Below are 27,526 nucleotides of genomic sequence, written 5' to 3'. Positions count from 1 at the left end.
TGTATTTTAAAAGTGTAGATTTGTATTTAGGCACGAGGAGAGCACAAATCACTTCACGTGCTGGTTAAATGTAATATGTGAGCACGGGGTTGCACAGAATTCATTCACGTGCTGGGATTCAAGTAAATAATTAATTAGTAATTGAATCCCAGCACAACAGTATATATAGATGCACGTTTCTTTCAGTCGGGGTTAGGTGTTCGGTGAGTGGAGAACGGGATTGGAGACGGAGGTAAAGATAATAATAATAATAATAATAATAATAATAATAATAATAATAATAATATTATTATTATTATTATTTATTTCTTAGCAGACGTCCTTATCCAGGGCGACTTACAATCGCAAGCAAATACAAATACATTCAAGTGTTACAATATAAGTCATACAATAAGAACAAGAAATACAATAATTCTCAAGTGTGACAAACCACAATTCAATAATACAGCAGATAATAGTGAAAGTTACATCAGGATATGATTAAATAGTGATAGTTACATCAGGATATGATTAAGTACAAAATACTACAGATTAAACACTTGGCAGATTACAATATTCTGAGGTACAGGATTAAATGCAGTAAAATAGGGGGCAGATAAGAGCAAAATAAAGCATATTTAATAGTGTCCCAGGATAAAACAGAGGAGTTCTACAGGTGCTGTTTGAAGAGGTGAGTCTTAAGGAGGTGCCGGAATGTGGTCAGGGACTGGGCAGTCCTGACATCTGTAGGAAGGTCGTTCCACCACTGCGGAGCAAGGGTGGAGAAGGAGCGGGCTCGGGAGGCAGGGGAGCGTAGCGGAGGTAGAGCCAGTCTTCTAGTGCAGGCGGAGCGGAGAGGTCGAGTGGGGGTGTAGGGAGAGATGAGGGTCTGGAGGTAGCTGGGTGCAGTCTGATCAAGGCATCTGTAGGCTAGTACAAGAGTCTTGAACTGGATGCGAGCGGTGATCGGGAGCCAGTGGAGCGAGCGGAGTAGTGGAGTAGCGTGGGCGAAGCGAGGCAGAGAGAACACCAGGCGAGCAGCAGAGTTCTGGATGAGCTGGAGCGGACGGGTGGCGGACGCAGGGAGGCCAGCCAGGATGGAGTTGCAGTAGTCTAGGCGGGAGAGTACCAGGGCCTGGACCAGGAGCTGGGTAGCATAGTTGGTGAGGAAGGGTCGGATTCTTCGGATGTTGCTCAGGAAGAATCTGCAAGTGCGTGCCAGAGTGGAGATGTGCTGGGAATAAGAGAGGCAGGGGTCCAGGGTGACTCCAAGGTTCTTAGCTGAGGAAGAGGGAGAGAGTGTGGTAGATTCCAGAGGAACAGAGATAGAGAGATCAGAGGAGGGGGAGGAGGAGGGAAAGAAAAGGAGGTCAGATTTAGAGAGGTTGATTTTGAGGTGATGCGAGTGCATCCAGGAGGAAATAGCAGACAGACAGGTAGAGATACGGGAGGAGATGGTGGAGTCAGAGGTGGGGAAGGAGAGGAAAATCTGAGCATCATCAGCATAGAAATGGTATGAGAAACCATAGGATGCGATGAGGGGGCCCAGGGAGCGGGTGTAGAGAGAGAACAGGAGAGGACCCAAGACTGACCCTTGGGGGACTCCAGTTAAGAGAGGGTGAGGTGTGGAGGTTGCTCCACGCCAGGTTACCTGGTAAGTGCGGTTGGAGAGGTAGGAGGAGAACCAGGCCAGAGCAGTGCCAGAGATCCCCAGGTCAGCAAGAGATGATAGTAGAATAGAGTGATCAACAGTGTCAAAGGCAGCAGAGAGGTCGAGGAGAATTAGGACAGAGGAGAGAGAGGCAGCTCGGGCACACTTAAGTTAGTTGGTGACAGACAGAAGGGCGGTTTCAGTGGAGTGAGCAGAGCGGAAGCCAGATTGGAGAGGGTCAAGCAGAGAGTGGTTGGACAGGAAAGCAGAGAGCTGGCGGTGTACAGTCCGCTCGAGGGTTTTGGAGAGGAAGGGTAGGAGGGAGACAGGACGGTAGCTCTGGAGGGAGGTGGGGTCGAGGGTAGGTTTTTTGAGGAGGGGAGTGATAGAGGCTTTTTTGAAGGCAGAGGGGAAGATGCCAGAAAGTAGAGAGGTGTTGAGGAGGGAGGAGATGAAGGGGAGTAGAGCAGGAGCAGCAGCTTGAAAGAGGTGAGTGGGGAGGGGGTCCAAGGCACACGTGGTGGGTTTGTGACCCTGGAGCAGGGAGGAGAGGTCAGAGTCTGAGAGGGGCAAGAAGGTGGAGAGGGAGGGCGAGTTAGTAGGGGGTGTAGTGGGTGTAGGGGTTGGAGCAGGAGGGGGTGCGGGGGAGGGAGAGGTGTTAAAGAGTTTGCGGATATCTGTGATTTTAGAAGAGAAGAAGGAGGCAAAGTCGTCAGGGGAGATAGAGGAGGGAGGAGGAGGGGGGGAGGGTTTAGGAGGGAGGAGAAGGTAGAGAATAGTTTATGTGGGTTGTTAGTGGAGGCTTGGATTACAGATTGGAAATAAGCACATTTAGCAGAGGAGAGAGTAGAGGAGAAGGAGGAGAGAAGAGTGCGGTAAAGTTCTAGAGCAGCAGGGAGTTTGGTTCTCTTCCATTTCTTTTCAGCAGATCGCAGTGGGATTCTTGCCGAGCGGAGCACAGAGGAGAGCCAGGGATGGGGAGGGGAGGGGTGAGCAGGTCGGGAGGTGAGGGGACAGAGGGAGTCGAGGGAGGAGGCGAGTGAGGAGAAGAGGGTGGAGGTAGCAGAGTCTACGGAGAGTTGTGAAAAGGAGTCGATAGGAGGGAGGTGAGAGAGAGCAGTGGAGGCAAGGACAGAGGGGGAGAGAGAGCGGAGGTTACGGCGAGAGGTGACAGTGGGGGTAGGAGGAGCAGGGTAAATCTGCTCATCGTGTTTTGTCTGTGTAGTCCGTTTTGTTTGTCTTTTTATTTTGGTGTGTAGTGCCGTGTCCCGTGTTTTTGTGTTTAAAACCTTTTATTTTCTGTTCTGTTTATTAAATGCTGAGCGCGATCACGCGCTCAGCCTCACCAAAACCCCAAGTCTCTGTTGTTTATTTCCTGGCTCTGGTCTGACCCCACCCACTCCGGCCGTCTTTGCGACAGATCCATAAACTGGATAGCACAGCTACAGTGCCTTGCGAAAGTATTCGGCCCCCTTGAACTTTGCGACCTTTTGCCACATTTCAGGCTTCAAACATAAAGATATGAAACTGTAATTTTTTGTGAAGAATCAACAACAAGTGGGACACAATCATGAAGTGGAACGAAATTTATTGGATATTTCAAACTTTTTTAACAAATAAAAAACTGAAAAATTGGGCGTGCAAAATTATTCAGCCCCTTTACTTTCAGTGCAGCAAACTCTCTCCAGAAGTTCAGTGAGGATCTCTGAATGATCCAATGTTGACCTAAATGACTAATGATGATAAATAGAATCCACCTGTGTGTAATCAAGTCTCCGTATAAATGCACCTGCACTGTGATAGTCTCAGAGGTCCGTTTAAAGCGCAGAGAGCATCATGAAGAACAAGGAACACACCAGGCAGGTCCGAGATACTGTTGTGGAGAAGTTTAAAGCCGGATTTGGATACAAAAAGATTTCCCAAGCTTTAAACATCCCAAGGAGCACTGTGCAAGCGATAATATTGAAATGGAAGGAGTATCAGACCACTACAAATCTACCAAGACCTGGCCGTCCCTCTAAACTTTCAGCTCATACAAGGAGAAGACTGATCAGAGATGCAGCCAAGAGGCCCATGATCACTCTGGATGAACTGCAGAGATCTACAGCTGAGGTGGGAGACTCTGTCCATAGGACAACAATCAGTCGTATACTGCACAAATCTGGCCTTTATGGAAGAGTGGCAAGAAGAAAGCCATTTCTTAAAGATATCCATAAAAAGTGTCGTTTACAGTTTGCCACAAGCCACCTGGGAGACACACCAAACATGTGGAAGAAGGTGCTCTGGTCAGATGAAACCAAAATCGAACTTTTTGGCAACAATGCAAAACGTTATGTTTGGCGTAAAAGCAACACAGCTCATCACCCTGAACACACCATCCCCATTGTCAAACATGGTGGTGGCAGCATCATGGTTTGGGCCTGCTTTTCTTCAGCAGGGACAGGGAAGATGGTTAAAATTGATGGGAAGATGGATGGAGCCAAATACAGGACCATTCTGGAAGAAAACCTGATGGAGTCTGCAAAAGACCTGAGACTGGGACGGAGATTTGTCTTCCAACAAGACAATGATCCAAAACATAAAGCAAAATCTACAATGGAATGGTTCACAAATAAACATATCCAGGTGTTAGAATGGCCAAGTCAAAGTCCAGACCTGAATCCAATCGAGAATCTGTGGAAAGAACTGAAAACTGCTGTTCACAAATGCTCTCCATCCAACCTCACTGAGCTCGAGCTGTTTTGCAAGGAGGAATGGGCAAAAATTTCAGTCTCTCGATGTGCAAAACTGATAGAGACATACCCCAAGCGACTTACAGCTGTAATCGCAGCAAAAGGTGGCGCTACAAAGTATTAACTTAAGGGGGCTGAATAATTTTGCACGCCCAATTTTTCAGTTTTTTATTTGTTAAAAAAGTTTGAAATATCCAATAAATTTCGTTCCACTTCATGATTGTGTCCCACTTGTTGTTGATTCTTCACAAAAAAATACAGTTTCATATCTTTATGTTTGAAGCCTGAAATGTGGCAAAAGGTTGCAAAGTTCAAGGGGGCCGAATACTTTCGCAAGGCACTGTATATATCACAAAAAGAATACTCATCCCTGATCTCTGTACATATAATTGACACAATTGATTGCTTTTAGTTTTGTTGTTTTTTGCTGGAACATGAGGTTTAGTAATGGCTCCCTGGGTTGGGGCTAGTTGTAACACGTGTTACCTGGGGTTACGGCCTATCCTGCTTCGCCTGTGGTTGCAGCCTTGGAGTTGCAGTCTGTCCTGCTTTGCCTGGGATTGCGGCCTGTCCTGCTTCGCCTGGGGTTGAGGCGTGGGGGTTGCATCCTGTCCTGCTTCGCCTGGGTGTTGTGGCCTGTCCTGCTTCGCCTGGGGTTGCGGCCTGTCCTGATTCGCCTGGGGTTGCTGCCTGTCCTGCTTCGCCTGGGGTTGCTGCCTGTCCTACTTCGCCTGGGGTTGCTGCCTGTCCAGCTTCGCCTGGGGTTGCTGCCTGTCCTGCTTCGCCTGGGGTTGCTGCCTGTCCTGCTTTGCCTGGGGTTGCTGCCTGTCCTGCTTTGCCTGGGGTTGCATCCTGTCCTGCTTCGCCTGGGGTTGCAGCCTGTCCTGCTTCGCTTGGGGTTGCTGCCTGTCCTGCTTTGCCTGGGGTTGCTGCCTGTCCTGCTTCGCCTGGGGTTGCTGCCTGTCCTGCTTCGCCTGGGGTTGCATCCTGTCCTGCTTCGCCTGGGGTTGCTGCCTGTCCTACTTCGCCTGGGGTTGCTGCCTGTCCTGCTTTGCCTGGGGTTGCTGCCTGTCCTGCTTCACCTGGGGTTGCTGCCTGTCCTGCTTCGCCTGGGGTTGCAGCCTGTCCTGCTTCGTTTGGGGTTGCTGCCTGTCCTGCTTCGCCTGGGGTTGCAGCCTGTCCTGCTTCGTTTGGGGTTGCTGCTTGTCCTGCTTCGCCTGGGGTTGCAGCCTGTCCTGCTTCGTTTGGGGTTGCTGCCTGTCCAGCTTCGCCTGGGGTTGCTGCCTGTCCTGCTTCGCCTGGGGTTGCAGCCTGTCCTGCTTCGTTTGGGGTTGCTGCCTGTCCTGCCCTTGCCTGGGGTTGCTGTCTGCTCTGCTTCGCCTGGGGTTGCTGCCTGCTCTGCTTCGCCAGGGGGTCGTCTGTTCGCCGTTGCCTGCTTCCCGTCACCTGCTTCCCGTTGCCTGCTTCCCATCGCCTGCTCGTCGTCGTCTGGGGTCGCCAGCTCTGCGTCGCCTGGGGATGCCTGCACGTCACCACCCAAGGATGCCTGCACGACACTGCCTGGGGAATTATTTGCACAAGCAGCAGTTTCTCTGCTGGATTACCTGGTACCAGAGCCCACGTCTGGACCTGTGGTCACTGGGCTTGACTCCCAGGTCACTGCACCACCAGACACAGTTGGTCACCTGGGCTCCTTCTCCACTCCCCCTGGTAGCCCAGACGTCACTGCATGATCGCCTGGGCTTGCACCTCTGCCTGGGGCTGCAGCCAACTGATCAAATGCCTGCGCTCCCGACGCCCCATCCACAGCGCCTGGGTCCCGTCACTTGGTCTTGGTCCTGCCTTGAAGGCGCCGGACTGTGTACTAACCCTCCCTCAAGGATGGGAAAAGGACAGTACGGGACTTGAAGAGGGTGGTTGTGTTTCTGGGGAGGTGGGAGGTGGCCGTTGGGGCCATGTGTGCTGTGCACAAGGAGGGGGGGGGGGGGGGGGCCCTGCCTGTAAATAGTGTTTTTGGTGTTTTGCTGGTGGATTGCAGGGGTGCGGTTAATTCCTGTCCCTGTCAAAAACATGTGACAATGTGGCTGCTCCTTAATTTGATAATTGGTGATAATTGGGAGCAGCTGCATCACATAAAAAGGAGAGCTCAGGACTCCATTTGGTAGAGGAGTTTTTTGTGTGCGCGTGTGTGCATGCGTGTGCGTGCGTGAGTGTGTGTATTACTGTGTGTAAATGTTCAGTGAAGGTACTGCTCAGCCTGAACAGTACGTTGTGTTTGTTTAAACCTTTATTTTGACCCATGTGCCTTTTTGTTTTGTATTTGGTATTTTTTGTTTGTTTATTAAAAAACTGCAGTTTTCTTGCCTCTGAGTCTCCTTCCCTGCCAAGCACCTGGGCCCACAACGCTACCCTGTCACAGGACGCATAATCATTTCGGTAAAATAATGAAAAGCCTGTCAGAAGGTATTCATTTTGATCAAATATGTTGCCATAAATGAAGTGTAAATTATATTTTATTATGTTTGTCATGTTCAGTGATGCATATTCATGACTTGGCTTGAGAAATTGGTTACAGGCTTTGCATTTGTAACCTTTGAATTGGCCATCTTTAAATTAATAATACTGATGTTGTATAACTTCAAGGTGCCTTCAGTCATTTTCACAGAGCCATCAAAACATTTAAGTGCAGATTGATTTGGAAGTTACATTATGAGTTGCTACCAGGCAGGGGGAAAAAGTCATTGGTAGAGGACAGAACAGTGCTGATGAGTAATGAATTCTGTTCAGTGCATTGCCCTAAAGTTCTTGTTAAGTCCCAAAATCCATGAAGAAGCACAACAGGGAAAACTCACAAAGCCTTTTACACCAAATTGTTTCTAAAAAGAGAGAACAGACACTGAAATGACAAAATGAAGTAAAAAAAAAAAAGAATTCAAGAGCTCAGGGTATTAAGTTGTTTCATTCTAGTTCTGAGGTAAAAAGAGGAGTAAAATGCTTCTGTGATTTTTTCCAATACAGACAGTCCTCGCACTTACAACACAATTGGTTCCTGAAAGTCTTGTTGTAAGTCGAAGCGTCGTAAGTCAAAGCACATTTTCCCACAGGAACAACGTTATAAATTCGGGTTATGTTCCTGACTCTTTGGCCAGATAATATATTTTTACAAAAATGACCCATTATATTGTACTCATGCAAATATTTATTTAACTCTTGACTCGTGTCTTGTCGTGTCGTAAATGCCGTATCGATATCGTAAAGTCGAAGCAGGGTAATAATGCTGAGACTGGATGACCAAAATTGTGTATAAACAAACTAGTTAGTTTGGTTCTATGGGAAGGTGGTATTTAGTGTTCAGCCTAATTTGAACCAAGAAGTAAAGGAACGACACACCTGCCATGGGAACAGAAAAATATTCCAGAGATTTGTGTGCAAACTAATTGGATGGTTACACCCTTAGCCTGTTTTGGAAGAATGTAAGTAGTAACAAATCATAGAACAAGAGCCCATACAAAACTAATGATGAGCACATGTCTGGTAATCTAAAAGTGAATATAGTGCAGATGAGATGATAATTACCTCTACTCTGTGCCCTGGGGATCCAATGACTTACATACCAAGCCTACAGATAGCCTCTGATACTGGACACGTGTAACAGGTCGGAGGCTGAACGCAAACTGGCAACCCTGCTTAACCACTATGACAAAGAGCCGGGCTCATCTGTATTCCTGGTTTTAGAGCTTTTAACTTCCTCTTATATCACCGACAGGGGACAGAATGCATTATACAACACTGCCTGTTCCACCCCCCTGTAACCTTGGTGACCAGCTTCAGTTAGTCTATGAGAGCTGGGTCACGCACCAATGTAACAGGGTGGACACTGTTACATTGCATTTTGGTTTTGGAGCGCAAAACCAAAATGCAAGCAAGCATTTTAACCACTATGCAAAATAGGCAGGCTTGTCTGCAGTCGTGGTTTTAGAGCTTTTAATCTGGTACTATTCTAGGTTAAAGAAATCTATGTTGCAAGCCATTGTGTTTTGTGTTTCCTGGGTCATTTCACCAAGAAGATGACATTGTCCCCACCCCTTCACTAGCTTCTTTCCTGTCAATAATCAATCAGTTGCTTCCCCTGTTAACTGATCAGCTTTCAGACAGTAGCATGCTGGGGTAAAATGACCAAGGAAGCAAAGCAGTAACAGAGATTTCTAACCTAGAGTAGTAAAAGATAGCCTATTTTAAAATGAAAATACATGTTTGCTATAACATGTACAGTATGTCTTTAAAAACTGCACATTTGAGACCTGTGTAACTAAAAGAAGTGCAAAATGTGTAAGATTTATTTTGTATTTATTGTGTTAGCTACAATAACTTTAGGGTTGCTTATTATTATTACTATTATTTATTTCTTAGCAGACGCCCTTACCTAGGGCAACTTACAGTTGTATTCAAAAAATACATTTCAAGAATTACAGTACAATTAAGAGCAAGTGGAGTTCTGGATGAGCTGGAGCGGACGGGTGGCGGATGCAGGGAGGCCGTCCAGGAGGGAGTTGCAGTAGTCTAGGCAGGAGAGTACCGGGGCCTAGATGAGGAGTTGCGTGGATTAGTTGGTGAGGAAGGGTCGGATTCTTCGTATGTTGCTCAGGAAGAATCGGCAGGTGCGTGTTAGAGTGGAGATGTGCTGTGAGTAGGAGAGGCAGGGGCCCAGGGTTACTCCAAGGTTCTTGGCTGAGGAGGAGTGAAAGAGCGTGGTCGATTCCAGAGGAATGGAGATACAGAGATCAGAGGAAGGGGAAGATGAGGAGGTCAGATTTAGAGAGGTTGGGTTTGAGGTGATGCAAGTGCATCCAGGAGGAGATAGCAGACAGACAGGTAAAGATACGGGAGGGGATGGTGGGGTCAGCGGGGGGGGAAGGAGAGGAAGATCTGAGCATCAGCAGCATAGAAATGGTATGAGAAACCATAGGATGTGATGAAGGGGCCCAAGGAGCGGGTGTAGAGAGAGAATAGGAGAGGACCCAAGACTGATTCCTGGGGGGACTCCTATTGAGAGAGGGTGAGGTGTGGAGGATGAGCCATGCCAGGTTACCTGGTAGGTGCGGTCGAAGAGGTAGGAGGAGAACCAGGCCAGAGCAGTGCCAGAGATTCCCAGGTCAGCGAGAGAGGATAGGAGAATAGAGTGATCGACAGTGTCAAAGGCAGCAGAGAGATCAAGTACGGGCAGAGTTTAGCGAGTTAGTGACAGACAGGAGAGCAGTTTCCGTGGAGTGAGCAGAGTGGAAACCAGATCGGAGAGGGTCGAGCAGAGAGTGGTTAGACAGGAAAGAGGAGAGCTGGCGGTGTACTGCCCGCTTGAGGGTTTTAGATAGGAAGGGTAAGAGGGAGACAGGACGGTAGTTCTGGAGGGAGGTGTGGTCAAGGGTAGGTTTTTTGAGGAGAGGGGTGATAGAGGCTTGTTTGAAGGCAGAGGGAAAGAGGCCAGAGAGGAGAGAGGTGTTGAGAAGGGAGGAGTAGAGTAGGAGCAGCATCTTAAAGAGGTGAGGGGGAGTGGGTCCAGGGTGCGTGTGGTGGGTCTGTGGCCCTGGAGGAGGGAGGAGAGGTCAGAGTCTGCGAGAGGAGAGAAGGAGAAGGAGGGTGCATTAGTAGGGGAGACAGAGGGTGTTGGGGTTGGAGCGGGGGGATGGGTGGGGGGGAGGTGTTAAAGAGTTTGCGGATATCAGAGATTTTAGAGGAGAAGAAAGAGGTAAAATTGGATAGAGGAGGTAGGAGGAGGGGGAGGGTTGAGGAGGGAGGAGAAGGTAGAGAATAGTGGAGGATTGGATAAAAGATTTGAAATAGGAACGTTTAGCAGAGGAGAGAGTAGAGGAGGAGAAGAGAAGGGAGCGGTAGAGGTCAATGGCAGCAGGGAGTTTGGTTCTCTTCCACTTCTTTTCAGCAGAGCACAGTTTGGTTCTTGCTGAGCAGAGCACAGAGGAGAGCCAGGGATGGGGAGGGGAGGGGACAGAGGGAGTCAAGGGAGGAGGTGAGGGAGGAGAAGAGGGTGGAGGTAGCAGAATCTACAGAGAGTTGGGAGAAGGAGTCAATAGGAGGGAGGTGAGAGAGAGAGGTGGAGGCAAGGACAGAGGGGGAGAGAGCAAAGGTTACGGTGGGAGGTGACAGTGGGGGTAGGTGGAGTAGGGAGAGAGGGGAGAGACAGAGAGAAAGAGATGAAATAGTGATCAGAGAGGTCTAGAGGGGTGACAGGGAGGGTGGAGGGGCAGCAGGCCCTGGAGAAGGTGAGGTCCAGTTGACGGCCAGCTTTGTGGGTAGGAGGAGATGGAGAGAGAGAGAAGTTGAAGGAGTGAAGGAGAGGAAGGAATCCGGCAGAGTGTGTGGGGTTGGAGAGATGGATATTGAAATCACCTAACAGGACAGTTGGGGTAGACAGAGAGGGTGAGGGAGGAGAGGAGATAGTCGAGTTCATTGAGAAAGTGAGTGAGAGGTCCAGGGGGACGGTACAGTACAATTAGCAGGAGCTGACAGGGAGAGGTTAGTTGGACAGCGTGAAATTCAAAGGTGTTAACAGAGAGTGAGGAGAGGTTAGAGGGGACAGAAAAGAGTAAGGAGGGAGAAAGGAGAAGACCAGTCCCACCTTCCCGTCCAGTGAGAAGCGGAGTATGGGACAGGATGTAGAGAGAGGACAGGGCAGCAGGAGTTACAGTGTTTTCAGGAGAGAGCCAGGTTCAGTGAGAGCAAGGAAATCGAGAGAGAGGTGGGAGGCAAAGGCAGAGATTAAATCAGCTTTAATAGTAGAAGAGTAACAGTTCCAGAGGGCACCAGAGAGAGGGAGGGGGGGAGGCAGAGTGATGAGGTTAGAGGGGTTAGAGGAGCAGCGACAGAGAGAGGACAGAGGACGGGAGTGAGAGGACAGAATAACAGGGATGTGAGAGACAGGACAGATGAGACAGATAGGTACAGTAGGAGTGGGGGCAGGAGAGGTGGGGGGAGGGTACAGATCTGTCTACTAGTTGGCGTCATCCAGAGTGCTGCTAGGTTCGGATCTTTTCCAACAGCCTCTCCTCACAGGTCTCTCCTCGCTGGACTCCCACAGCTAGACTCCCGGCTCTTTGGTAGAGAGGCTGTTCGGTTGGGTGGCTCTTCATGCTGGCGCACAAATAGGCTAGCTGTCTATTATACTAACTAGATGAATAAAAGTTGTGTGGAAACCAACCAAACTGCAAATCAACCTCTATTCAATTTAACCACATTCACCTGGTACTAATCACAAACAGTAAATCACCTAATTAAAACAACACCATCTTTATAATGTTACTTAAATACAGCTAATGTTACTTACTTGAAGCAGGATCACTTACCTACTGCCTCTGACTCTGGTTACCTGTAGACTGTAGCTTAAATGTCACACTCACGTTTTGTAAAGATTTTTGTGTAGGGTGTTCTTTAGGTTTGCCAGCTATTCCTCTTTTCCCTGGATCATCCTGATTTTGAGGAAGGTGTCCTGGGATTTCATATGCCCTCCCACGACAATAAAATATCCTTGTTTTTAATCTTATCCTGTTTTTAATGGTTCTACATCCATGTGGATTATACATCAGCACCACAATGCCAGTACTGTAAGTTAGGCACAAGTTAAATAAATCAAGATAATATAACTGCAATAGACACAAAATATTAATTGGTTGTCAATTCTGTAACAGTAATATTATCAATACTACTTATTGGATGACTATAGGATTTTCAGTTTAACTTTTAATAACCATACTTCCGTTCCAATGTTCTGGTTTTGTGTACCTCAGGGTTGGAACCCTAGTGTTCTTTCACATAGTTGTTTATGGTTCAGACTATTGAAAAACACACAGGCAATAATGTGATAAAACCAATACAGTTCTTTACATAACCAGGATTGCAGTACACACACACACAAACACCTTTTAAGTGCCAAGGCAAGAGAAAATATTCAACGAAATGTGCCTTTGCCTTTGCTTCAAGATACTCTACGGTCCAAACTTTATACGTCTCAGGAAACGTGCATTTTCCTTTTGCTTCAAAACACTCGACAGCGTACTTTATGGGTGACAATGTTCCAGCACCTGCTTTAAGAGACCAGACTCCCAGAAGTTCTTTGGTGCTGTATCAGATGATTTCATAGGTTGCTGTTAACACCCATCTCCTCTTCTATATTAAGGAAAAACTGAATTACAATATCGATGTTCCTCGTCGGACTAGGCTAATATCACACACCTGGAGGTATATTTACTTTTTTACTGGTGTCTATTTACTGAAGCCTACTTTTGATTAAGCAAGCAGCCCATAATGACACCCATCATTAATTTTAACAGAATGCATCCTTCATTTGAGACTGTTTCAACGAATGTACCCATTAGACAGCATAATGAAGAATCTTCCCAAATCCTTAGCATGTACAGTAAGTACAGCAATCCAGTCAAAACATTATTCTGTTTTGACGTGATTTTTCACTTAAAAAATATTTGGGTTTGTTGGCTTCTGTCTGAGTGAGTCCAGAGAATGTAGAAGTATTTTTACAAGCTCTAAACTGAAATGCATATTGCATACTTGCTAACATTTGGAAACTGTGCAGCGCGACATACGTTTTACTCCAGTCACTGTTAAACAAGATTTCTTTTTTTTTTTTTTTTGCATTGATAGATGCCATTTTCATTCGCTGGACCCGACTTTAATTAATATATAGTGTATCTCAGAACCTTCAACACTACGATTCACATGATCAGCGAAGGCTGTAGGAAAGTTTTTACAAAGGAGGACACAGACAACATGCCCCACATGTCGACCTGTTCCTATCCAGTTTTAAATAACTTTAGCATAACAGAGGCAGAAGTGTTAAAGGGACTAGATCATGCAACAGTCTCTTGACACAGGGGCTGTGCCGACAGACTGGAAAATTGCAAACGTAATACCGATCCACAAAAAGGGAGACAAAACCGAACCAGGTAACTACAGACCAATAAGCCTGACTTCTATTATATGTAAACTTATAATAACTATAAACTATAAAAACTATAATAAGATCAAAAATGGAAAATTACATATATGGTAACAATATCCTGGGAGACAGCCAGCATGGTTTTAGGAAAGGGAGATCGTGTCTAACTAACCTGCTTGATTTTTTTGAGGATGCAACATCGACAATGGATAATTGCAAAGCATACAACATGGTTTATTTAGATTTCAAGAAAGCTTTTGACAAAGTCCCACATAAAAGATGAATTCTCAAACTGATCGCAGTAGGGATTCAAGGAAATGCATACACATGGATTAGGGAGTGGTTAACATGTAGAAAACAGAAAGTACTGATTAGAGGAGAAACCTCAAAACGGAGTGAGGTAACCAGTGGAGTACCACAGGGATCAGTATTAGGTCCTCTGCTATTCCTAATCTACATTAATGATTTAGATTCTGGTATAGTAAGCAAACTTGTTAAATTTGCAGACGACACAAAAATAGGAGGAGTGGCAAACACTGTTGCAGCAGTAAAGGTCATTCAAAATGATCTAGACAGCATTCAGAACTGGGCAGACACATGGCAAATGACATTTAATAGAGAAAAGTGTAAAGTACTGCACGCAGGGAATAAAAATGTGCATTATAAATATCATATGGTATATACTGAAATTGAAGAAGGAATCTATGAAAAAGACCTAGAAGTTTATGTTGACTCAGAAATGTCTTCATCTAGACAATGTGAGGAAGCTATAAAAAAGGCCAACAAGATTCTCGGATATATTGTGAGAAGTGTTGAATTTAAATCAAGGGAAGTAATGTTAAAACTTTACAATGCATTAGTAAGACCTCACCTAGAATATTGTGCTCAGTTCTGGTCACCTCATTATGCATTAGTAAGACCATCTAGAATACTGTGTTCAGTTCTGGTCACCTCGCTACAGAAAGAATATTACTGCTCTAGAAAGAGTGCAAAGAAGAGCAACCAGAATTATCCTGGGTTTAAAAGGCATGTCGTATGCAGACAGGCTAAAATAATTGAATCTATTCAGTCTTGAACAAAGAAGACTACGCAGTGATCTGATTCAAGCATTCAAAATCCTAAAAGGTGTTGACAATGTCGACCCAGGGGACTTTTTTGACCTGAAAAAAGAAACAAGGACCAGGGGTCACAGTGGAGATTAGATAAAGGGGCATTCAGAACAGAAAATAGGAGACACTTTTTTACACAGAGAATTGTAAAAAAAATTCTGGAACCAACTCCCCAGTAATGTTGTTGAAGCTGACACCCTGGGATCCTTCAAGAAGCTGCTTGATGAGATTTTGAGATCAATAAGCTACTAACAACCAAACGAGCAAGATGGGCTGAATGGCCTCCTCTTGTTTGTAAACTTTCTTATGTTCTTATGTTCTTAAATGAAGGATGTAGCTCCAGTCCTTCAGTTCCATTGTCTCCCACATTATATTCAAAATCATACACATCAAATCATATTGTAGCAGCAGTGAGGAAACAATCAGGTTTTCCAATATGACTGGATATGACATGTCAATACGCTGAGATATGGTCATGTGTGAACACAATCCCAGGCAGACACAAGGGCCAGCAGCAGCTAAAGAGAGAATAAATAAATAAATAAATAAATAAATAAAAACAGAACGTAAATATCGGGATTTTCTTCTGATGCATCGGGACACAGTTTAACATAGGGCTTTAGTTACTTGGAATTATCGAGGTGATTTTAAATCTGGATTTGGGCTGGAGGAAAAGCTTTACAAAACAGTCCATGTGCGTGTAGAATACTGTATGCTAGAAGGTTATCGTTACTTTTGTGATAACTTCAAAGCAACATTTTTTGTTGATGCTGATTGCTTGCAATGCATGTTCACACGACTGCATCACCTTTCTCCACTGGATGTCACTAGAGGCTGCCGCACGCCCCGTCTTCAAACAGACAAGGAGACACAATCTACTCACTCTTCTTGTTCATGGCAACAGCGCGGCAGTGAGCGACATCCCCGCCATTCTCGCGATACTCCTCGAGGTTTCCGGTGTTGTGAATGTCTCTCTGCAAACATGGCGGTCAGCATCCGCGGCCGTCCGATCCGGAGCCTCAGGATGCGAGGTAAAGAAGAAACCTTTCCTTCAACTTCAGGGCCTTGGTTCCCTGGGATTTTGAAACTTTTAATTCTAAGGCACTTGAATTTGTGTTTGTTCGTGTTAACAGTCTCCGTGTTGTTTGTGTTTGACAGGGAGGAATGACAGCGGGGAGGAAAACGTACCGCTCGATCTCACCAGAGGTAAGTCAGAACGAGACACAGAGAGAGGAGGTGATAGGGGGAGCTGGAAAGTGGCTAGTGTTATTGGTCCTGTGTGAAAAAATCATCGATAACCACAATAACACTGCTTAATTACAAGCGTGTTGACAGTGGTGCAAGTTAAAGAGGAGTAGTATAATAGGTAACAAATAAAAAAAACAAAAAACAAAGGTGGGGTATTAGTGTTTTGAGTAAGTGGCGTATAATGTAAGCTCATACATAATCAGTGCTTGCAGCTGGAGAGCTAGTATCTCATTCTCACTCAGGCAGTGTTTGCAGTTCTGGTACAGCGGGGCGCAGCTCTCACGATGGGCGTCAGTCTGCAGTGTACATCCAAGCAGTCTGGAGAGGGGGGGCGCGCAAAACTGTGTTGTGGAAATAGCGTTTCTCTAACAATGTCAAGATTTGCACACCGATCCTTGTATTTACCCGTGTTATTTGCTTCCCCGTTTATTGATGTGTAAATCGGTCTCATAATAACTGCTGCTTTTAGGGCAGGAGTCAGACGTTAACAACATGATCCAGACATTACTTCCTCATGCAACAGTAAACACAACGTATTACCGCTATACAGAAAAATGGTGCTATTACAAATATAAAAATAAAACACACACAAAATAATAAACTGTGTTTGTTTGAGTTTTGTGTGTCTTTTTTGTAAGACCAAGGGTTTTTTCCTTTTTTTTTTTTTTTATAAAACGTATTACCCAAGGTATTAAAATACACTATGTATGGTGGCTAATGCTAGAATGTTTTAGCTGGTACAGGTATCGTCTATTTACAATTAGCATTTGTAACGGTTTGTTATAATAAGACGTTTATTGCACTGAAAACGGTGTTGTTTTAGAATAGTTCATTTTGAGTTGTTTGTTAAATAAACTCATTTAGATGCCCTGGAAACAGTGTTGCAGGTAATGAAACGGTCCGCGTCACTATTCTTTTTTTTTATAGTGGTTTTGAAGAGAGCTCATGATGTGTGTTTTAAAACAATATTTATTGTACTGCCAGTCAGCAAAGAGAACGTAGTTTGTTTTCTGATTTATGTGCCTGAAGGGTTAAGTTGTCAACGCATCCAGGCACTGTAAGCAGTAAAAACAGTTTGCTGTCAGTTGTCAAATATGAAATAGTACTAGCGAAAACACATCGTCAAATTGAATTTCCATCAGGTTACGTTTTAATACCACACTGTGACTTGTTTACGCTTTATGTAGTCCTATGCTGCATTGAAAAAATAGAGATTTCCTGTGTCCCACGGTATAAAACAAAAAAACATCACTCTAAAACTTCTACCTGGCCCTGTAGTACACAACGTGCTTAAAATACAGGCTGTGCTGCTTAATTTAGTAAATGACACAAGAAACATGATATTGAAAAAATGACGTTTCAGGGATTTAAATTGTATCTTGGCGAAAGCCCAGTCCAACATGAAGTAAATAACAGCTACTCTCATGTAATGAGAATCAGAAACACTCAAACATCATTACTGTGTGTAAGATTTATTTTAGGGTCATTGTCTTGTGTTGAGTAAACTCCAGTTAAGTATGCACATTAAATATACATTTGCTTTAATATATTCTATCACCAATGTGTATCAAATAGCCCCAGTTTAAGAGTGACTGTTTAACAGACAATCTTTATAAATCCAACCCAATCTTAAATGACCTACAATGTTTAGTTAGCAATATCAATTAGCCATACAGTAGTCTCCTGCTAAGAGAACACCCCTCGTGAAGCAAGCAGAATGTTCTTTTAGCCGAAGTGTTCTCTAGACTGAGTTAGCCACCAGACACAATATAATAGATAAATAAATAAATGCATTACTTGTCATGACGCACATGCATCAACATATGAAATTAACTGAATAAGTAAAAGAAAAGCAGTATAGGCAAGTCTATGTTAATACACTATAATATCAATAAAGTAACAGACAAACTAATGTTAATTTACTAACTGTCAAACTAAATTAACACAGCACCCTTACACACGTTAAATGCAGCAGCAACAAACAAGACATGCACATTATTTAACAGAGTGGTGAAGCAACTCACCAGAACGGGAAACCAAATTGTTCAGTGACTCTTTTCAAGAGCTCAAACAATTTCCAACTTTTTGTAGCAAGAGAAACAGCTGTGCGTTTCGCTGTTTGTTTATTTTGTAGTGATGAGGTGCACTCATGGAAATCAGAATACAAAACGAGTCAATAATACAACGGCAGTTCTGGAAGGATTTAATAAACCAATCAGTTTACCTCAAGAGACTCTCATGATGACAAGTCTCTTATGAAAAGACTGAATAAACCATTTTAATTAAAGTTTGATGATATTGAGTTATCAGGCTACAAAACAGTATTGTATCCGTTGTGAATGAATAGCTATCGGTTCCAAGAAGGGGTTCCCTGTTGCTTTAGCTGGAGCATTTACAATGGAGAAAAATAAGTTTCACCACAAGGGTGTTCCCTTAGGCGAAGTGTTCTCTTAGGAGGTGTTCCTATACACGGAGACTACTGTATTATATTCCAATATACCAGTCACTTTCAGAGTTAATTTTCTTTCTTGGCCATTGTAGTTTTCAGCATCTCCATAGTGCATAAATCAGCAGTTGACCACAATCAACCACAGTGCCCTCCAGAACAAGTTGGTGACAACATTTATTAAGCATTTGCTCTGTTTTGCTACAAGGTATTCTATTATTATTATTTAATTCTTAGCAGACGCCCTTATCCAAGGCGACTTACAATTGTTACAAGATATCACATTATTTTTACATACAATTACATTTTTTTTTTTTTTTTTTTTACATACAATTACCCATTTATACAGTTGGGTTTTTACTGGAGCAATCTAGGTAAAGTACCTTGCTCAAGGGTACAGCAGCAGTGTCCCCAACCTGGGATTGAACCCACGACCCTCCGGTCAAGAGTCGAGAGTCCTAACCACTACTCCACACTACTCCACACTGCTGCTCCACAATTCTTTAACTTCATTCGCTCTGTTTTCGATCTCTTCTATTTCTCTCTGATAAACTGTAAAGCAAGCTGTAGAAAAACACAGAAGGAAGAGAAACTTTCCTCTAAAATCTTCACATTTATTTATATGAATTAGGGCTGTCAGTTAATACTCAAAATAGCAATCGATTAACTGGGCACACAAAATAAATATCGATGATTGTACCACTCACATATATTTTGATCCATTCCTCTCCCCTCAACGTGATTATTTTAATATCATTGCAGTTAAGTAAAAGTTTGAGCACAACAATTGAATGCGAGGGGGAATTACGCCTTGGTAGCATTTTTTTAATTTAGTGACAGCTGCAGCATCATGCATTGCATCTTGTTAATACTGTACCACCTAACCTTCACTATCTGTGAAAGAGACAATGTGGAAATGCCTGCTTAAAACAATAATAATAATAATAATAATAATAATAATAATAATAATAATAGTAAATTGATTTACTACTTACCACAACATGCAGACCCCCTGTATAGATTAACATCACTGATCGTTTTAATTTTTTTAATGTTATTGAATATTGTTAAATGTTCATTATATAACAGTTCATTTTGAAATTCCAAAGAAGCATAAACTATATACAGTCAGTTTTCTTCAATGTGCACAATTTATTTACAGGCTGTTTGCCAGGAATACAAGCCTGTCGTCCTGCTCTGGATTCAAGGCGGCACGCTTTTTTGTTTGTTTACATTGAATACACAGAGGGGCGTACTTACAAAGCATTTTCAAAACTGATTCGCTGATAGGATGGGACCAGCAAATCAGATGCTAGTTAACACGAGCAGCAAAAGAAGAGCACGCCCACTGCTTGTCTGGCTGAAATACTGTAAATAGCAAGGCAGGGCGTTCAGTGCATTTCCGCTAATAAACTTAAATAATGTTATTAACAATGCACGTTCAAAAATGTAATTATTGAATAGATTCTCCAGTATTTATATCGATGTATATAATGAGGAATGAAATCGATCGAAAAATCGATTTTCGATTTAATCGTGACAGCCCTAATACAAATGTATGTTATTGGCAAAGATGGAAACTTGTCGTCCACCAGTACAGTTTTTCTGTACATTTCCATTGTAATACTCCACAGACTGGAGCAAGTTTACCTCTGCATTTTAAATTGTTGGCATCGCATTTACTGTCCTCCTGTAGGAAAGGGCATTGCTACTCCGGGTGTTCATTTTGGGCAGGGCGTGGTGTGGTGTGACGTCCTCTTGCCCTCAAAAGGCAGAAACTTTTAGCATGCTTATGGTTTCACTTGTAAATAAACAGAAAATAGTATAGTAGTTTACCTAATTTCTAAAGGATTTTAGTGCATTGGTAATATAAACAGGGTATATATTATACAGTGTACGCGGTTAGTAGATGATGGACTGTTAGTTTATTGTAGTACTTGTACACCACAACATACTCTTTCCGAATAAACACCCTGAATTGTCATGTTGTATTGTAATTAGTGATAAAGTGATTAGTCGATGCAAAAGGGGTGCAGCATCATTATGGATAATAAATACTGAACACAGTAAAGATGTTTTTGGTGGTGCTTCAAGTACAAAGGATCTGCCTGCCTAATTCCAAAACAAGATGCCAGGATGTTTCTTAATCACCACAAATGCACACACACTCTAAAGTTTTAAATGGATCAAAATGTAGTCTAAAAATTACAGTATGTAAGGTGTGAGAACTTGATCAGCAGCTGAAGTGTATTTTTGTATTGCTGTCTGGAGAAGAGAAAAATGTTGATTGTTAGAGGAAGTGAAGTACAACCCCTCCTGTTAAACTGAAGCATTTAGGATCATTAGATTCATGTTTTCAATTCCCCTTTCTTTGATTTCATTTTCTACTTCCTTCCTGAATATCCTCTACACTGCTTTGTCTATTTTGAGTAAACAAATACATGTTTTTGGTTAGGGGTATATGAAGTTCCTGTTCCTTACAATATGTATATATAAGCTATATATATATATATATATATCTATATATATATATATCTATATATATATATATCTATATATATATATATCTATATATATATATATATCTATATATATATATATATATATCTATATATATTATAAATAATTTTAGCTCAAAGAGCCATAATATAATAAAGCTCTATATCTATCTATCTATCTATCTATCTATCTATCTATCTATCTATCTATCTATCTATATCTATATATATATATATATATATAATGAGAGAGAATCTCACATCACATCACACAGACTGTCGCGCAAATTCTGGTAAGGCTGTAAATAAGTGCAAGGTATTTTTGTAATTTCTAGCAAATACGAACATCTGATTTTTGTATCCGAATACATATCAAAAAATATTTGTTAGGATATTTTTGCCAGCACTATATTATTATTATTATTTACAGTGGCTCTCAAAAGTATTCACCCCCCTTGGACTTTTCCCACATTTTATTGTGTTACAACATGGAATCAAAATGGATTTAATTAGGAGTTTTTGCCACTGATCAACACAAAAAATGTCCATAATGTCAAAGTGAAAAATAAAATCTACAAATTGTTCTAAATTAATTACAAATACAAAAACAGAAAATAATTGATTGCATAAGTATTCACCCCCTTGAGTCAATATTTGGTAGAGGCAGCAATTACAGCCATGAGTCTATTTGGATAAGTCTACCAGCTTTACACATCTGGACACTACAATTTTTGCCCATTCTTCTTTGCAAAATTGTCAAAGCTCCGTCAAGTTGGATGGGGACCTTTGGTGAACAGCAATTTTCAACTCTTTCCACATATTCTCAATTGGATTGAGGTCCGGGCTTTGACTGGGCCACTCCAGGACATTGACGTTTTTGTTTTTAAGCCACTCCAGTGTGGCTTTGGCTGTATGTTTGGGGTCATTGTCCTGCTGGAAGATGAATCTTCTCCCAAGTCCCAGGTCTCTTGCAGACTTCAGCAGGTTTTCCTCCAGGATTTCTCTGTACTTTGCTGCATCCATTTTGCCCTCTATATTCACAAGCTTTCCAGGCCCTGACGCAGAGAAGCATCCCCATAGCATGATAATGCCACCACCATGCTTTACAGTAGGGATGGTGTTCTCAGGATGATGTGCGGTGTTAGGCTTGCGCCAAACATAGCGCTTAGTGTTGAGACCAAAAAACTCCCATAAAGGCCAGTTTTGTGAAGCACCCGGGCTGTTGTTGCCGTATGCACAGTGTCTCCCAGCTCAGCCGTGGAAGACTAACTCCTTTAGAGTTGCCATAGACCTCCCTGACTAGTACCCTTCTCGCCCGGATACTCAGTTTTTGAAGACGGCCAGTTCTAGACAGATTCACAGTGCCATATTCTCTCCATTTCTTAATAATGGACTTTACTGTGCTCTGGGGGATATTCAATGCCTTGGAAATATTCTCATATCCTACCCCTGATTGGTGCTTTTGAAGAACCTTATTCCGGATTTGCTTTGAATGTTCCTTCGTCTTCATGATGTAGTTTTTGTTAGGAAATGTACTAACCAACTGTGGGACCTCCCAGAGACAGGTGTATTTAACCTGAAATCATGTGAAACACCTTAATTGCACACAGGTGGACTCCATTCAGCTAATTATGTGACTTCTAAAGACAATTGGTTGCACCAGAGCTTATTTAGGTGTGTCATAGCAAAGGGGGTGAATACTTATGCAATCAATTATTTGGACCTCAATCCAATTGAGAATATGTGGAATATGTGGAAAGAGTTGAAAATTGCTGTTCACCAAAGGTCCCCATCCAACTTGACGGAGCATTGACAATTTTGCAAAGAAGAATGGGCAAAAATTGTAGTGTCCAGATGTGTAAAGCTGGTAGACTTATCCAAATAGACTCATGGCTGTAATTGCTGCCTCTACCAAATATTGACTCAAGGGGGTGAATACTTATGCAATCAATTATTTTCTGTTTTTGTATTTGTAATTAATTTAGAACAATTTGTAGATTTTATTTTTCACTTTGACATTATGGACATTTTTTGTGTTGATCAGTGGCAAAAACTCCTAATTAAATCCATTTTGATTCCATGTTGTAACACAATAAAATGTGGAAAAGTCCAAGGGGGGGTGAATACTTTTGAGAGCCACTGTATATATTTGGCAGATGACTTGCAGGTGTTACAGGGTGTGGCAGGGTGGCTTGCAGTGGTGAGGTGTGGTGACGTCACAGACCAGGATGTAACCGAACCAAAACAGTGGATGGGCGGGTGAAAGCTGAAACGCTACGGCGTTCAGCTGCTTTTATTAAATCATACTACAAAACAAAGGATTTAAGCAAATAACAAAACACAAAACAAAAAGGCGCGTTGGCCAAACAAATAGAAACAAATAAGCGTGCTGGTTTTAACCCAGCACGATACTTAGCAGTTGTTTTATTTTCCTCGCTCTCTCTGCTCCCCGTACTCTCCTCTGTACACTCTCCCCGCAGCATGGACAGCTGCAGGTTCTTATACTCTGGCCGAGCGGTTAACTAGCTGTTAATTATCTTATTACCCCTCGGCCACAGTCTGCACGAGTTTAGTAAGGATGCGTGACTGTCAGCTAGTTAAATAATCAGTAGCTGAACAGCCACGCATCCTCACAAAGTTTTTAAATATAAAAACAACAACAAATACGCGGCGCTTTGACCTGCGCCGCAAACAAAAATACAAATAATAATAAATAAATATATTGGGGCGACACTCCGCCACACAGGGCAATACAGGGTTACAATATAAGCTTAATATTTAAATAGTGTAGTTTACAGTAAGTGCAGTAGTACTACTAAAATACAATATGAACTAGGATTACAAAAAATTATTTCTACAATTACATATTAGTAGTGCAGTAGTGCAAGGACAGTGCATTAGCTGAGGGATCAAAACGGGGTGCTTAGGTCAGGCAAGTCCGGGGGGGGGGGGCTGTATGTAAACTTAACTTTTTTTGAGAAGTCATGGTGAGTTAGTTGATCATGTTATGATCATACTGATTTGGTATTTATAGTGGTTGCAGATAATTAATATGTTATTAGGCATTATATTTTCGTAGTGTTTTGAATGCTCTTAAATCAACTGTTTAAATATTTTAGCAGCTCATAGATCCTAGGTTTAATCAGGGTTGAAAGTTAACAGCTTTTTAGCTGATTTCAGACTTGTCATTTGTCCTAAAATGTCTAACCCCTTTAAGTGTGTATTAACAATTTTCAGTCTTTTGAAGTTAGCACCCACCACTTACAAAATGCTGGTTGATTTGGTCTGTGGCAGGTAAGTTTCACATGACAAGAATCACGCTGTGCCTAAAATGTGTAGGGCTCAAATTTGCAGGGCTCCAGACTGGGACTAAAATGATTGCACAAAAATGCTGCCTCTCCCTTTTAAAAGCATGTGTCAATATTTATGAATGTGCAATGCCGTCGGTCTGTAAGGGGGGAAAAAACCCGCATATCACACGTTTTAATAAACTGAAGTCCGAGAAGGACTGTAACAAATACACTAATACTAATCATAACAATTTAATCGAATACAAATGCTTGTGCAGATGGGTGCTGTATTAATACCAGCAGAATACGATAACCCCAGTTTCATGCAACAATTGTGACGGTGACCAAACGTGTTGGAGTGTTGTGTAAACATTTAGTATTTAATATCGTAAATAGCAGAACAAGTTTCAAAAGGTACTAGTCCTTCAGAGTTTTAGCTTACTTGGCAATTGATCCGTATTGACGTACCTTTAAGTGCTGTGTTCATTTCAGCACATCTTAGTCTTTTATAGTCTCTTACTGAAGTCTTTCACTTTCCTTTTTTGCAGCCATTTCATTGTAGCAATGTATTGAAAGCATTCACATTCCTGACACCAGCCCTGTGCCCGTTTTGCGTCAGTTCACAATGCATATACTCAGTTAACTCTATAAAAAGTATCACAGCTATACAGTAAAACGGGAATATACACTTACAGTATTACACTTGACCGCAATAAACTTAATTATGCAGCATTAATTGTTTTGGATTTTGAAATTGTATTCATATACACTTAAGTGGGGTAGACTTACTATCTGTTTCTCCCTTTTGCAGTACTGCCTTGGAAGCAAGAATGAGCTTGAATATAAAGTTATTAAGCATCCTTTTGAGGGGAGCTGGTATACATTTACAAATCCACTACCACCACTTCTTCAACTCCAAAACCATTTCAACTTGAAACTACATATTTTTTGGTGTTATAGAAACTTCTCTGGCAAAATCAAACGGCACCTTTCACTTTGACCTATGATGTGAAATGTCATATTGGGGTCATGTGACTTATTGCTTTCTGGTTGATGAATACCTACAAGCTTAAAGATATTGAATTCATATTTTATACACACATGTATTCTGTGTTCTCTCAGGCAAGTTTTATCATGGCTGTTTAATTGTAGTCATTTTATAATGCTGCTGCCACCGAAGTCAATGTTAGCCATGCAAACTAATTTGTGCAGGTCATCCCCCTTCGATGGAGAAAAGTTAGGTCATAGGTTATTATAAAGTGCTCATTTTTTGCTAATTTCACATTCACACAATTCACACAAAATCCCTTTTTTCAGGTTATATTTTTGATCAGTGAAATCTGGTAATTGTGGAACTGGGAACAATTTATTCTTTGTTTTTGACTGAGTGGGGCTTGCTATCTCTCCTTAGATATCCATGCCCCACTTAAGTCAAGTCAGGTCTATAACAAATCGAAAGCTGCGGCCTTAACAGCCAAATCCACTGTAACCTGCTCTACTATCAGCAGGTTTCATAATGTTTCAGTGAGCTACCCGAGTTGGCTCAAAATAGCTATGGTGTTGAGTCATTTATAACAGTGTTTAGGGCACTCCTCAAAAGTAAAACCTGAATATCAGAACTATGTACAGTATCAACAACCACAAAAGGAGGGAACCCCCTTTGGTCTGCTTGAGCTGGAATGACCCAGATGCCTCATTAGAAGATTGACATTAAATGGTCTTTTTTTTTATGTATTCATTTTTTGTAAGGTTTACTGTTATGCCAGCTGTTTACACTCCATATTGTCCTGACCATTAAGGCTTTTGTTTACAAAGCAGATTGTGAGTTACCAAGGGTGTTTCAGGATAAAACATACACTGCAGCAGAATCTCTGGGTGAGTCTTAGAGGTGTAGAAGATGTCAAAACAACAATTTCATGGTAGCTCAATTTAAATTCCAAACACACTGCTATGTATAATTTTTTTTTTATGTTGATAGTTTTTTATTGCCATTTAGAAATAATTTTGAACATTCAAAATGTTCCAGTGATGTAATTTAAACCTGCCCATGTTCCTGCTTGTTTGTGCTGTTCCATGGAAGCCTGTGGGATGTCTGTGCTGATTTAAAAAGATGGGGGTGTCAAGAACATTCATTTTGTATCACACATTACTGTATGGAGAGTCGAGAGAAGTTTTTGTTTAGAAAAAAAAAAAAGAATAATGTGGCAAAACAATATAGCTTAGGTGGGTTTCTGAATCCTACAATTAAACTACTGAGTTCTGTCTCACTAGTTTTATTATTATTATTATTATTATTATTTGTTTATTTAGCAGACGCCTTTATCCAAGGCGACTTACAGAGTCTAGGGTGTGTGAACTGTGCATCAGCTGAGGAGTCACTTACAATTACGTCTCACCTGAAAGACGGAGCACAAGTTAAGTGACTTGCTCAGGGTCACACAGTGAGTCACTGGCTGAGGGGGATTTGAACCGGGGACCTTCTGGTTACAAGCCCTTTTCTTTAACCACTGGACCACACAGCCTTGTATTGTAACATTAACAGCTTTAATTTCCTTTACCAAAAATTGTGTCAAATTCACTATGGATTAAAAAAAAGACTTTGCCGATACCAGTGTATTGCAAAACATATAAACTGAATGACTGTAAATTGAGATTTCAGTTTTGTATCCAATCGGACAATTCTGTTTTTGAAATTTAGCAAGGCTGTATTGTCAAAGTATTTGGCACTGAGAACATGTTGGCTTAACTGGTCATGCCTCATTCTCATCAGATAAATTGGCCCAGTCAGCTGCCTTTGGAAAATAAGATGGGACATCTTAATCCCAAGTAAATAATTTATTTAAAAAAAAGTTGGATACAGTATAAGTTGATGGAAAAAGCTTTTGTTTTTATATTGGCGTACCTACATATGACGTTAGTCCTACTACCATAAAGTAGTCGTCACTTGGTTGTAAGAATGACTCCATAATACTCTTTGATCCTAAAGAGTTTACAGTAGCCAATGGGGGGTTGGTTTACTGATTGATAAAAGGACAATGCAATTTTATAGGGATATACAGTGATAAACGGTGACCTGGTAAAATAATCCACTGTTTGAGAAAAGGAAAGTGGTTGTTGACTACTGTGGGTTCTATAGTTTGCTGACGAATCCGGTTTTCAGTTGAGTTCAAAAATAAATTACAAATCAAAGGATGGATAACATCATATAAATGTCATTTTAAAGGCATTTGAAATTATTTAATCACTGCTAATATTGCCTTCATAGCATTACTGTAGTTATCGCCCTATTGCAAGGCATTGCATTACAGTCACTGGGGTCACTGGTTCATGTTGAGTAAATATGTTTAGATGTTTAGATCTTTGGGTTCAAGCCAATACAGTGGATTTTCTTTTCAAATTTGTATACATTTATTGTTTTTTTGTCTTCTACAGTAGTTTGACTGGGACATAGTAATGCATTTGAATAATTGGTATGTTAAATAAATAGTGCTTTTTTTTGGTGGGCGGGGGCAGGTTCTGATCATAATGCAGACTGACAAGGATAAAATGCAAAATCACAAGGGGCAGGGGTTACATCATCGAGAGATCATTTAAAGACAACACGCCTCTTG

General features: G+C 42.1%; 1 protein-coding gene across 2 annotated transcripts in view; it reads left to right on the top strand.

The window, feature by feature from the left end:
• Window positions 1-15,316: 15,316 nt before the first annotated feature.
• Window positions 15,317-27,526, top strand: part of LOC117409354 (rapamycin-insensitive companion of mTOR-like) — a 78,133-nt gene continuing 65,923 nt past the window's right edge. For both annotated transcript variants that reach the window (XM_034015276.3, XM_034015275.3), the window contains exons 1-2: window positions 15,317-15,464; window positions 15,592-15,639. In XM_034015276.3, the coding sequence (XP_033871167.3) occupies window positions 15,416-15,464; window positions 15,592-15,639 (97 nt within the window). In that variant the 5' untranslated portion in view covers window positions 15,317-15,415. The remainder of the gene's footprint in view (window positions 15,465-15,591; window positions 15,640-27,526) is intronic.

This window comes from Acipenser ruthenus, chromosome 2 (genome assembly GCF_902713425.1).
Source record: "Acipenser ruthenus chromosome 2, fAciRut3.2 maternal haplotype, whole genome shotgun sequence".
In the NCBI taxonomy this organism is placed as follows: Eukaryota; Metazoa; Chordata; class Actinopteri; order Acipenseriformes; family Acipenseridae; genus Acipenser; species Acipenser ruthenus.
Note: the sequence above shows the minus strand (reverse complement) of the source record. Positions and strands in the feature narration are given on the sequence as shown.